This window comes from Lonchura striata, chromosome 5 (assembly GCF_046129695.1).
Source record: "Lonchura striata isolate bLonStr1 chromosome 5, bLonStr1.mat, whole genome shotgun sequence".
NCBI lineage: Eukaryota > Metazoa > Chordata > Aves > Passeriformes > Estrildidae > Lonchura > Lonchura striata.
In genome coordinates this window covers 58,921,660-58,933,977 of record NC_134607.1, presented here as the reverse complement: position 1 = coordinate 58,933,977, position 12,318 = coordinate 58,921,660, and the positions used below count along the sequence as shown (strand labels likewise).

Sequence of the window (12,318 nt, the reverse complement as noted above, 5' to 3'; positions counted from 1 at the left end):
AGGGCCTGGACTAGGCCAACTGGAGAAGAAAATTGATCAGTTGCATAGATATTGACTTAATCAATCCTTTATGGAATAAAAATGTATTTCCTTGTTTAAAAGTAGCAACAAATACTTTCAACATTATTCATTGATACTCCATCTGCATTATGGAAAGGAAAAAACAGAAACAAGCAAACTCAAAGAATGTATCAAAGTATGGCCAGAAATCTTTGATGAAAACAAATGAGCCAAATAACATCACTTATAAAAATCAAAAACTTACAGTTGACTTGTCTTTGTTTCAATGAGCTTTTGAACAGAGAAGTCACTGGTTAAGGCAATGATTTTTGTTCCACAGCCTCCCCAGATTACATTTTTTTCAGATAAGCATGAGGATTCATTTAAGCACATCAGGGGTGTGCTAACATTTCCTATAGTCAGTATCTTCAAAGGTGTAGCACCCTTACACTGCAAGAAAACATATACTCTGTATTAGATACAAGCAGGATGCAGACACAGAATCCTGTTAAAACAAGGTCACATAGTCTGCTGAATTAAATTTACACATTCACAATGGTTCAGAACATTTCTAGAATGTTACTGAGTGAAAAGCACCACATTCCCATTATAGATGTCCCATAGGAGACAGCCTGTGAGCAGAAACAGGCCAGAGCAGGGACTGACCCCCTGGCACAAGTCAAGGACTGGCTGGAAAGACACACCTATGTCTTTGAAGATGTCCTACACTGGACCATATTCGAATTCTGAAATGCACTGTAACTCCATAACTACTCTAAATGCATATGGCCAGGAACTAAACCTTCAGGTGCCAGATCATAGAAACAGTTCCCAGCATTCCTTCATCTGTTCTGTGTGCAGAACTCTGATCTACAGAAAACCTAAACAATATTTTATTTTTGAACATAGCTGTTATACAAAAAATTATTAAATGAGAGGAAAAAGGAGCTATTACAGCAATAAATAAAGGAGGTCAAAACTGTTAGACTATTCTTAACAACAATCAATGTCAGTCTCTAGACAGTTTGCCAGGCCTTTCAAAGGAATTTTCCACCTCTTGAATCTTTTGTTTATAGCAGTTATTGTAAAGTGTGCAGTTTCTCTCAGACTGCAACAGAAAATTAATTTTAGTTTTAGAGAAGCAATTAAAAATAAGTGGCATGAAATAAAGCTACTCCTGGTTGCTGCTTTAGATATTACTGATACCACTCTGTAGAACAGACAGCAAAGAACAAGTCTACCTTTACTGCTCTGTCTTCAAAAACTGCCAGTCTGCCATCAGCTGTGCCTACCAAGAAGAAATTCTTCTGTTTGCTGAAAAAAAGTAAAATAATTAATTCTATAAGTGTGTTAATCAGGCAAGAAAAATTAAAATGAGAGTCTTTAGTATTTCAATATTCTCTTAAAGACTAAAAGCAAACACAATCCCTGTGATAATGAATGTAATCCCCAGCTGCATTGGGTGCAAAATTAAGTGCAAACATAGGCTAAACAAGCAGTTGTCAGAACAAAAGTGCAGTATGTACAGATGTAATTTTCTGAACACTTCAGTTTAGCAGTATTTTCAAAATGTAACCCAAAACATTTAAAATTCATTTATACCTTTGCTTTGAAAGAGAATTACAGTATAAACAAGTGATAGAATCTGACATTTTCTGCAGACGATGCCTTCTAGTTTCATCTTCTGTATTAAATGCCCACAGAGAACCAGACTGGGTTCCTGCTACAATCCAGTTTTCCTTCTCAGTAGGAAGAGTCACTAAGGCCAAACTTATAATTTTACTGTCTGCAATATCCTGAGTCAAAAAAAGAAGAAAAAACCAACTTGGTCATTATTTCAGTAACAGTAAATGCTAGTAAATTACTGATGATAAAAATATAGCACAATAGACTTGTGCTGTAGAAAACAGGACTCTGGACAGACCCTTGCCCTAACTTCTCCTTTAAGAAATCTAATTCCCTATTAGCAGAATAGGGGCCACTATCTTCAAAGTGCTTGGAAGGACCTCTCAAACAGTACATAGGAAAATCTTTCAGCTGAATGCTGACAAAAAAAGATACTCTTTTTATCCAATCAAGATCTTGAAGCCATCAGAGAATTGAACAAATAGAACTCTTGCAATACTATTTGCTAACAATGATAATACTGGCCTAATATTTCTTCTTCTCATTTTATTTTTAGAACAACAACCCATATAATTTATACCAAAGCTACCAATTCAGATGTATCATGGTCAACAGATGGCAGATGGAAATAGAACTGAAACAACTTTGATGATTAATCATGCTCAGTTCTGGCACACATGTTCAGCACAGTACATCAGTCCTGGTAAAACCTTTCCCCTTTGCTGATGGGATAGGACTGAGATGTATCAAAATCAAATGAAAAGAGGTGGAGGGCATCGCATCACCAAAGTGGCACAAGGAGATGGCATTTGTGGGAAGTGAGAAGTTGTTAAGAGACAATCTGGATTATTAAAAGGAGGTAGAGATATGAAGGTCAGCCTAACTATTAACTCCTTTCTGTAGTCTTCATGCTAGAAATAGTTTCCATCTCAGTAGAAGAAAGTATTCCAGTAGTAGATAGACAGTATAATGAGAAAGTTCAGGCTGGATAGCAGGAAGAGAGTAAAAAAGCAACTGCTTTTCTACTTCATTCCATGGATACAGTGATGACTCACTTATGAGCAATCTTCGTTCTCTCAAAGCTTAGCTTTCCAGAAGTAATATCCTGCTGTAAAAATGCAATTATTTTTTCTGAAAAACATCTGTCTGCCAGAAAAAATAGAATAAATGTCAACTTTCCCACATACCTCACAAGTATGTCCATCTGTGTTTAGGTTAACAAATGAAAGTTGTGCCTTTTCTGTGTTCCCATTGCCTATCCAGACTCCTGCCTTCTTGCAGCTTTGATTGGCAGCCACCATGCATTCTGCTGTAGATGTGCTAGGTATGGACACATACCTCATCAAACAGATAAGCTCTGCAGAATTCAGGATCTCATAAACCTATAAAGAAAGCCACAGCATGTCCATGCTGACAACAATGGCTTGTACAGCAATAAATAACAAGCAACAGATAACAGCATTTTTTAGATATGGACACAGTATCTCAGCAGCCTGGTCTTTGTACTGCCACAGAACAGTGTGTAACTGCACTGATACTATTTAACAAAGTCTTTTTGCATAGCTCTAATGAAGACCAGGAAGTAATCTGAATTGTGTTTCACTACAGTTGCTACACAGCAATACAGGGGAAAACAGCAAGCTAGAACCCGTGGTTGGTAGATTTCAATTGAACAGTTTTTTTTGGAAGGCAAGAGCAGCTAATATTTCATGGCAGTTTCAATTCCAGAAAAGAACAACAGAAAGAAACCTGTGCTTCTCATTAACTTAATGCCTGATTCCTTTTCAGAAACCACAACTTTGTACTGCCATCTATCATAAAAAAGCAAATAAACTAAGTAATAATACCTGGCAAGATGTTGGTCTTTCCTGAGGGTTTTCCTTCAAACACTTTTTAATTAAATTTTCAACTTCAGGCCAAGGGGAACACCCATATTCTTTGACAGGATCTAGAATGTAAAATTACATAACTTATTAACCAGCATTTACCATAATTCTAACTAACCTTCTTATTTTTAGAATTCATCTAACTTCTTACTGAGCCGCTCTAAGAAATATCACTTTCTTAGGTAAAATGTCAGCGTAAACAGCTTGGAATTGCTCATCTGCCATCATATGCTAGAGCATGAAATGCTACAACTAGAGTCCTTTTAATTAATAGCAGTTAAAGGAAATGGATTTTGCTTTATCTTTTTCTTTGATGTCCCTGTGCCTGGGACTGAATCGCAGATATATGTGGGTTGTGTTTCCATTAATGCTGACCATTCAAGGCTCTGTCACTTCAGTCAACAGTCTTTCAAATTCCTGTAAACACTGTTTTCCACATTTATTCTTCTGAGTATATCGAATACAGATGAACTTCCAAAAAAGATACAGGAAATAGATAAAAAACTCCATATAGCATTTACAAGATATGGAAATTTAAATTCCCACTTAGTGCTTGGAATATATATCTTATGACTATAGCTGCTGAACTCTCTGAGAACAAATCATTCATGATGGTGCCTGTATTGCTTTTTCTTTTTAGTTCATCATAATCCACAGCAAATATTCCAGTCCTACCTCAGACAGAGGTAATATTAGTGATGAATACCTGCAAATGAACATATTCAGTGCAGCAAAAGACAGGCACTGTTTGCTTGTGAGACCAACCAGCCCCTCCTTTCGTGGAAATACAAAAACGATGAGCATAGGTGGAAGGAACTGTACTATCTCCAGAAACAAACACTTCAATTATTCCACAGGGTTTATAATTCAGTCAATACAGTTTCATTTAAGAGATACTTAGTCATCAGTTCCTGGGATATCCTCTTCAGGAAGGGGGTGGAAACTGTCTGAGTTTACAATTGGACTGTTCTCCTTAAGGAGCAGTAAATGTATGAACACTCTGTCTCTCATAATGGAGAAGCTATGCCAGACTGAGTGCCAGTTCTTTCCTAAATGAAGCAAAATATTCCTTAAGGAATGTTTCATGAGTATACCCACTATTTCTGGGCAATAAATAAGAACACCAGACATTCAGCTTGTAGTGCTATAAAAATTCAACAGCTCTCAGCACTGGCAGAAGTTGCCCAAGTTACATTGTCCTGAGTTGTACTGTCCAAATGATTACATCATGTCCAGCCTGATAGCCTGTTTAATCTTCCTTCCAGCAGCCAATAATTATGTATTGTAAGCAGAAGGAATATGAAGAATGTTATATTTTTCTAAGTCTCCTTCTATGATCACTGTTAATTACAACATAACTCATAAGATACGCTGTTTGTGGAGGAGCCAGGACAAAAGCTAAAACTTTTAGAAACAAGGCATACCTGGTAATTTTCCTTGTATTGCTAATTCATCAAATTCATTTGGAAACTTCAAGCCTTCCATTATTCTACCTCCTCCTGTTAAAATGTCATAAAGCAGCAGGCCAAATGAATAAATATCAGCTTGCTGATTGTAAATAACATTTCCTTTGGCAACCTCTGGCGCTCGAAATCCTGCAAATAAATCATTCATTAATAAGTATGCTTCATATCAAGATGAAGCCATCTTTGTACTTCAGAAAGTAAACAATTATTGATAAAAATTACACAGGAAGTGCAAGGAAAAACATCAAACTATTTCTGGGCTGGCAATAGCTTGTACTTGGCAGATGTCCAAAAATATCAGCAGTAAGTATAAAGGAAGGGGATTACAAAGCTCCTGCCCCTTTTAATATAAAATAATTACTTTATCAATGAATGCTGAATATCAAGGGGAAGTCTGCAGTCTTTATTGACGGTCTAACCTTTAACACTTGAAGTGATGCTCCCTAGCACAATTTAAAAGAGCTAAAGGAACTTTTCAAAGTGGTTGAATTGTTCTGGGCTTTAGAATGGATGCTAATAGGTTCTCTCTGAAGTTGGGGAACAGAAGAGATACTTATTGCCTTTAAAAAAATTTAAGACTTATGTCTTAATTAACATACTGGAAATTAAAGTAAAATATTTTAGCAGCATAATTTCAATATCACAATAACCATATTAAAACCAGACCATGAAAAATCATTATGAATGCATGTAATTTAATTTCTTCTTCTTAAACCTTTAATATGCTCCTTGATTCTCCTAAAAGGTGTTAAAACATGAACAGGAGGAATGGCCAAGAGGTACAAATCTGGCATCACAACTTGTAAGATGACTAGGACTCCCTTTTGTGACTTTTGACTAGAATATAGATTTGAGTTACTTCTTAAAGACTACATAAAAAAATATTAGCTATTTTTGGACATAATGGACTTTAAATCAAACCATATTTCCATACCTGGTGTGCCTTCTGAGGTTTTTATTCCCATTCGGCAACAATACTGGGCAATGCCATAGTCAGCTATTTTTGCAATAACAGCTGAATTGGGATATAAGGTAAAGAGCAACACGTTGTGAGGCTTTAAATCGCGGTAGATGATCATTGCTGAATGCAGGTACCTAGTAATCAAAAATATTTACTGAAAGCATTCACAAGTTAGGGATGCATCTGTATACATACGCTGAGTGCATTCAGCTCGTAACAGTAAACTGCTTTCAAACATGAAATATTGTGTTAAAAATGTCAACCATCACCAACATGACGCAGCTTTTCTGGATAATGACTTTAGAATTGTTCTGAAATAGTATTTACTGTTTATTACTTTACACTGCAGTATTTTAGCACCAAGTTTTATCTGAAGAGCCACTGATAGTTTGAAAAATGCATCTTAGAACCTTAAGCTTAACTCTCTTGGCAGGTTTTGTCATTTTAAAGTCACACTGCAATGAGGTGAGGTGATTAATGGACTTTCAGAACTTGAATAAGCACTAAATTAATTTCTATGACGTTTCAGTAAGAAATCAGTAAGACAGCCACATGGAAATTACACCCAGAGACTTGCAATTTCTCTACTGATATGAGCATCATTCATTAACAGGAAAAAAAACCCAGGTAACTAAATACATATGAGCCAATCAACCATAAAAACACAAGCATTTGTCTGACCCAGGAAATATTCTGCTTGAAATGTGAGAGAACAGAAGCTTTTCATTTGCAGAATATAATCTTTGAAGCTATATCCTGTTTTTAAAACCATGCAGAAATCACATTTACCTTAAGCCATCTGCTACATGGAGAGCTATCCTGTGCTGAAGTGTTCTAGTTAAACTTGCATTGTCCTGTTGAAGCAAACGATCAAGAGATCCTTTGAGGGCCAATTCCATCACCAGCATCCGGGGACGGACTGCAGCAGCCAGCAAAGACACCAAACTGGGATGGTGGAGGTGACAAAGCACTGCAAGCTCCTGTAAAATGTAAAATCAGATGAAATAGTGCAGAAAGCATAATCTCTACATCTGAAGTAAACTGAGAATATTTTAGAGTGAGGACTTGCAATTTACTTAAACTTTTAAAACTCTTCACAAGGGTCGTATTCCAAGAGCAGCTCTACAGAAAAAAGGCAGTACTTCTTACTTGTCTTAGGAGCCTGAGGGAAGTATGTTTATTGAAAATCTTCACAGCAACCTCTTCACCACCATAGGATGCACGGTACACAGATCCAAACCCACCATCACCTTTTGAATAATAACATTGAAGAGTATTACTAAAAAAGGGATAACAGCCATTTCTCAAAAACAAGAGCTGAAAGGGTTCAGTTTTAAAATATGTGGATCATCTGGTGTGTTAAGATTCATGATCAGTAAACTAAGCACATAAAAACCAGTGTCCTAATGCACAAATTAATGGAAAATTCAAAACTCAATAACCTGAAATTCAGAATACCTTAAAATAATATATTTCTTCAGAAAATAAATCTCTAAAATGCTTTTTGTATGTTACAGAATTGACATCAATAGATTTGCTTACATAATCTCTATAAAAAAACCCAACCCTACAAAATAATGCTTACCCAAGAGAAATTCAGGAGCTTCATCAAATTCCAGGTCATCATTGTTCAACATAATATTTCTAGGCAAATCAGCCAGTATCAGATCAGGAGCAATCTGAGCAATTGGAATGGTCTGTCTTGGTTGATCTGGATTTACCAAAAGGTCACCTAAGAAAACCAAAAAAGAAAATGAAAAAAAAAAAAAAAAGGTATCATTGTAAAAGCACTGACAGGCATGAGGATCTCTGAGAATGCATTAAATCAATGTACCTAAAATTAGATTAATATACGTACTTATACACACACACACACACACACATATATATATGCATGCACACAGACATACATACTAATTGAGTTTGCCACTCAAATTCTTGGCTCTTACATGTTTAATTATTTTCAAGGTTCTATATATGTACCTATCAAATGTGAAAAAAAATTGCTGCAATGTAACACTAACCAAGAGATCGTTTTTCTGTCTGCAAAATGAAAGAATGCTGTTAGTATGTAGAATGCCATACTGAATATTGTCTTTTAAATTACTGTGCTATGTGATCCAACCAAGAGATCAAATATTAGTTTTCCTACCTGCTGGATTCAGTTCCAAGATTGAACCTGCATTATCAGTATTATGACAAAATAATTCTTTCCATTATTGCTATTTTTATATAACCACACAGAGTAGATGCAATCTGCCTCATATTCTATTCTTAAAAATACTAGACAGCTCTGATATAAAAAACCCCAAATTGCTTTTGACTTACATTGTGGTTTTTTCCTTATGAAAATGAAGCATTTTTAAATAACATGAAATACCCAAATGTTATAAAGGGGATGTTGTACAGTATTTGTATACCTCTATATACCTCAAATGACATAAATATATACCTTCTTCAGCCTTTCTAAGCAAGTCATCAAGTAGTATTTTTTGGTGTTCTTCACCATCTTGAAAGCTGTACAGAGCCCATTTCTTCAACAGTGTTTCCCCTTCACCACAAACATCTATTTCCAACAAACCTGGAAACCATTCTTCCATAAGAGAATCTATGTGATCCACAACTTGCCCCAAAAGAATGCACCCTTTAAGAAACAAAAAGAGGGAAATTACAGACCCAATTTGCCATACTTTCAATTGCCAAGATAAACTCTATATTCCAAAGGCAAAAGCACAACAAACCAAAATGCCAAGCTGCAATCAAACTGGAGCAAAATTCAGGCTCAGGAATAATTAACCTTTTCTGCAAGAAGGTGCTGTAATTTTCAAAAAACTGTCTGGGTTGTTGTCAAATACTGCTGATTCCACTAAACAATAAGCTTCAGGGGACCAATTCAAATAGATGCCTTGTCTCCAGTACATTCTGTTAGGACGAAGAGCTCGCTCTAGAAAACACAAAATTAGATTAAAAGTCTGATCTCCAATATGAATGTCAATTTTAAAATATTCAGAATAATTCATGGTACTTCGAATATGTAATTATGATTGTAGGGTTATACTCACCCAAATAACAAACAAAATAAAGGCTACAACCTTGCAGGCAGCACAGCCCCACAAAAACTAAATATATGACAACTTGTGTTCAGTTCTAGAAGGCATCCCCACAAACTATAAGTATCTAACCAGATGGTAAGTCATGCAGCAGGTAGGCATTACAGAAATGCTTAGTTACATTCAGGTTCAAGCACAGAGTATCTCAGGCAAAATATGAAAAAAAAAGCTGTGATTTAAACTTTTCCTGTCACACACTCATGAAAATAGCAGGATGCAACTGGAATTTGATGCTCAGAAGAAGCTCAAATGCCAGGACATCAGGCATTTATAAGGGATACTTGTAGAGTACTACCATGTGAAAGCATGGAATTCTTGGAAAAAAAGTAAAGACACATCCCCTCTTTCTTATAAAAGCAATGCTTTGAAACTTAAATAATGGGATAATTAAATAATGGGAGAATTGCTTAAGAAAAGCAATTTGCTTTTCTGTGTGGAAGACATATCCCTTCCTGTATTCTTTGTGGAAGCAAAGAGCAGTAAGCATAAAGATTTCCCCTGTCTCTAGCATGTGAAGGAAAGAAATGGACCACTTAGAACCTTCACTTTCTTTTGCACACAACTGCAAAATCAGGCACTGTCTGTTCCTGAATACTTCTAAATTACAAAAATGACCACTGTCTTTTTCTTACATTTATGAAGTGTTTAGAATTTAGCAAAAGAAAAACAGTGTTGGAGACTAAAGCTTTAATGTGCAGATGTTGGCATTCGAGGCAAACTTGCACACTATTCCTTTTGAAGATAAATATTTGTTACCTCTTCCTGATAGCATGTAAGGTGATATCTCGAGCAATCTGTTGATGAGCCTGGACCAAAATCCCATAGGGAAATATGGCATCTCATAAAGCCTGATGATAATTTCTGAATTTTCACAGTGGGGAAGTTCTATAACAGGCCTGTGATCAGACAAGCTGAAAGAAGAAAAATATTAACACAGTATTTGATGATGTACTATATCTGAGTTTATGACATATATTATTTGTAATGTAAAATGCATTATTTATTAATGAATGCATGATTCAGATGGTCAGGGAGCTAACATATAGTGTCTGTGTTTATTATGCTTGCTTGTGTCAAAGTGAAGTTCTGACTGTAATTTAAACCCAACAACACCTCACTAATGCATCATTAGATATTTAATGCAAATATGAGAAAAATCTGAGACATACATAAGGCAGGTAAGACATTCAGATAAAATTTTCCTATTCCAGGGTTTTGAAGGACATAAAAATCCTAATCAGTGCAGCCACACAACACTCTCCACTTGGCAATGTAAACATTACTAAACACATTACGGAAATCTGTAACTGAGGCAGAGAAACTAAGTTATCTGCTTCAGATAAAACAAAAATACCACATTCAGAGTCATAACACTTTTTTTGTCGCCACATTAAGTATCTACACTTTTTGAAGGAGATAGTGCCTCTGAGTAACCTGTTGGTGGTTCTCACTTCACACAAATAGGTTATGGAAATATTTTGTTATCCTTTATATTGCAATAAATATCTGTAATGCTGGCACACTACTGTGAAGCTAAATTATAACCTCCTTGCTGTAGTCTTGAAGCATGGTAACTGTAAAAGAAGTACTATCCTCATAAAGTATTCTATCATTTAAAGTTTCCATTTACCCACCATGCTGATACAACATAAGCTTTATCCGCTACAAGATCAGCTTTTCTCTTCTGAAAGCATATAATAAAATGTAATATACAAAGAGTATGTCATGCTTTAATGTACCAAATTGCTCTGATGATCAGTGAAACTAGTTAGCCTGATGGGAGGTTTCAATTTTGATTTATCTCTATTTTGAAAATATTTTGGCTGTCATTTGTGGGTTTAGCTGATTACTTACCTGCTTGGGATTAGTAGTTGGTCCTCTCCTAATGGCAAAGCAATCTGAAACTTTTCCAGAAGCTTAAAGTATTGCGACATATAGATTTTAGGGAACTTGCTCTTCTTCAAAAGGAATTTTTCCACATCTGAACGCTTTACAATTCCCTTAGGGTATTTAGAAGAGCCTTCTACTTTCACCATCAGAATCTTTTGAAAAAAGCAAAACAATTTTAGGTGTTTCTGAATATATACAATAAATTTTTAGAGTGTTTCTAGATCAGCATTTCAATGATGGTCTCACTCAAACAGTCAGTCTGCTCCTTTCCCATTCCATCTTCATCTTCACTCACTTATCTCTGCCATCTGTACCTAGCATACAATTAAAATTCTTTCCCCCTTCTTACAGCCTTTAGCCCAAAGTTGCAGCTTTCATCCCAACCTGTGGCAACATATTGCAGGATTACCTTGCATCCATGGGGCTTTTCTATTCTACATGTATTCTTGTGTCTGTTGCAGTTTAAATTATATCGGACATTGCAATGTAAGAACAGACAAGCAATGACACAGTTGTCCAGAAAGCAATAGAAACAGAAAGAACCAGGTAAAAAAATGTGGTCCTTGAGAAAATTCTAGATCATAAAACAATAAAGAAATGTTGAAAAAGGAACACTGATGAGTTACAGTGCCTTTAGACAGGAGAAAATGTACTGTAAATGTATACACAAAAATTGTTCAGTCTGACCTGTGCCATGATTTTACACAGCCACTTCGGATCTACGAAATACAGATCTCTTAGCTGTAGTGCTGGATCTTGGAAATGAAGGAGAACACCTGCACAAAGAATACTGGAATAAGCAATGCATTACTCAAGATCAATATTAAGCAAAATAAGCACTCCATTCTGGGCTGTTTTTATTATATGACTTGACGTAAACAATTTGAATAATAAGTACAGCTATATTGATGTCAATATCTCAGAACAGTATAGTGCAAGCACAGCATGCTTAGCTTTACCTTTATTTTCAGACTTTTTGTTAGATTTTTAATCTGACTTACTTTTTTGCTAAGATCTGTGTGGTTTATTATTTAATCTTAGGAAGTCAGTACTGCACTGAGATAAGCTGTTATATGTGTTCCTCTAACCACTATTCTATTTGAGTGATTGGAGCAATTGCATCTTTTTTCAGCCATGTACTGCCAAACCAGCAGTAGAATGTTTTCAAGGAGGAGTAAGAGAGAACAACAGATATAAACTGTTACAGTCCTGATCCTTCACGCTGTGGAATTCCCTTCCAAATAATTTGGTTTAACAAACTAATGTTACCTAAGCTTAGACACCTCAGCTTACCATTTTGTGGCAACCTTGTGAAAGACTTAAAAACGTGTACAGATCTGTCAGCTGCAGATTTACAATGAAGTGCTAACAAACACACA

General features: G+C 35.8%; 1 protein-coding gene across 5 annotated transcripts in view; it reads right to left on the bottom strand.

The window, feature by feature from the left end:
- The window catches only part of LRRK2 (leucine rich repeat kinase 2), a 63,128-nt gene that overhangs the window by 8,409 nt on the left and 42,401 nt on the right, over positions 1 to 12,318 (bottom strand). For all 5 annotated transcript variants that reach the window (XM_021539110.3, XM_021539111.3, XM_021539114.3 and 2 more), the window contains 15 exons: positions 11,627 to 11,715; positions 10,904 to 11,091; positions 9,806 to 9,960; positions 8,737 to 8,883; positions 8,392 to 8,583; positions 7,525 to 7,671; positions 7,089 to 7,189; positions 6,729 to 6,919; positions 5,913 to 6,073; positions 4,937 to 5,107; positions 3,474 to 3,574; positions 2,814 to 3,008; positions 1,603 to 1,796; positions 1,242 to 1,314; positions 266 to 450 (listed from right to left, as the gene is read on the bottom strand). In XM_021539110.3, the coding sequence (XP_021394785.2) occupies positions 266 to 450; positions 1,242 to 1,314; positions 1,603 to 1,796; positions 2,814 to 3,008; positions 3,474 to 3,574; positions 4,937 to 5,107; positions 5,913 to 6,073; positions 6,729 to 6,919; positions 7,089 to 7,189; positions 7,525 to 7,671; positions 8,392 to 8,583; positions 8,737 to 8,883; positions 9,806 to 9,960; positions 10,904 to 11,091; positions 11,627 to 11,715 (2,290 nt within the window). The remainder of the gene's footprint in view (positions 1 to 265; positions 451 to 1,241; positions 1,315 to 1,602; positions 1,797 to 2,813; positions 3,009 to 3,473; positions 3,575 to 4,936; positions 5,108 to 5,912; positions 6,074 to 6,728; positions 6,920 to 7,088; positions 7,190 to 7,524; positions 7,672 to 8,391; positions 8,584 to 8,736; positions 8,884 to 9,805; positions 9,961 to 10,903; positions 11,092 to 11,626; positions 11,716 to 12,318) is intronic.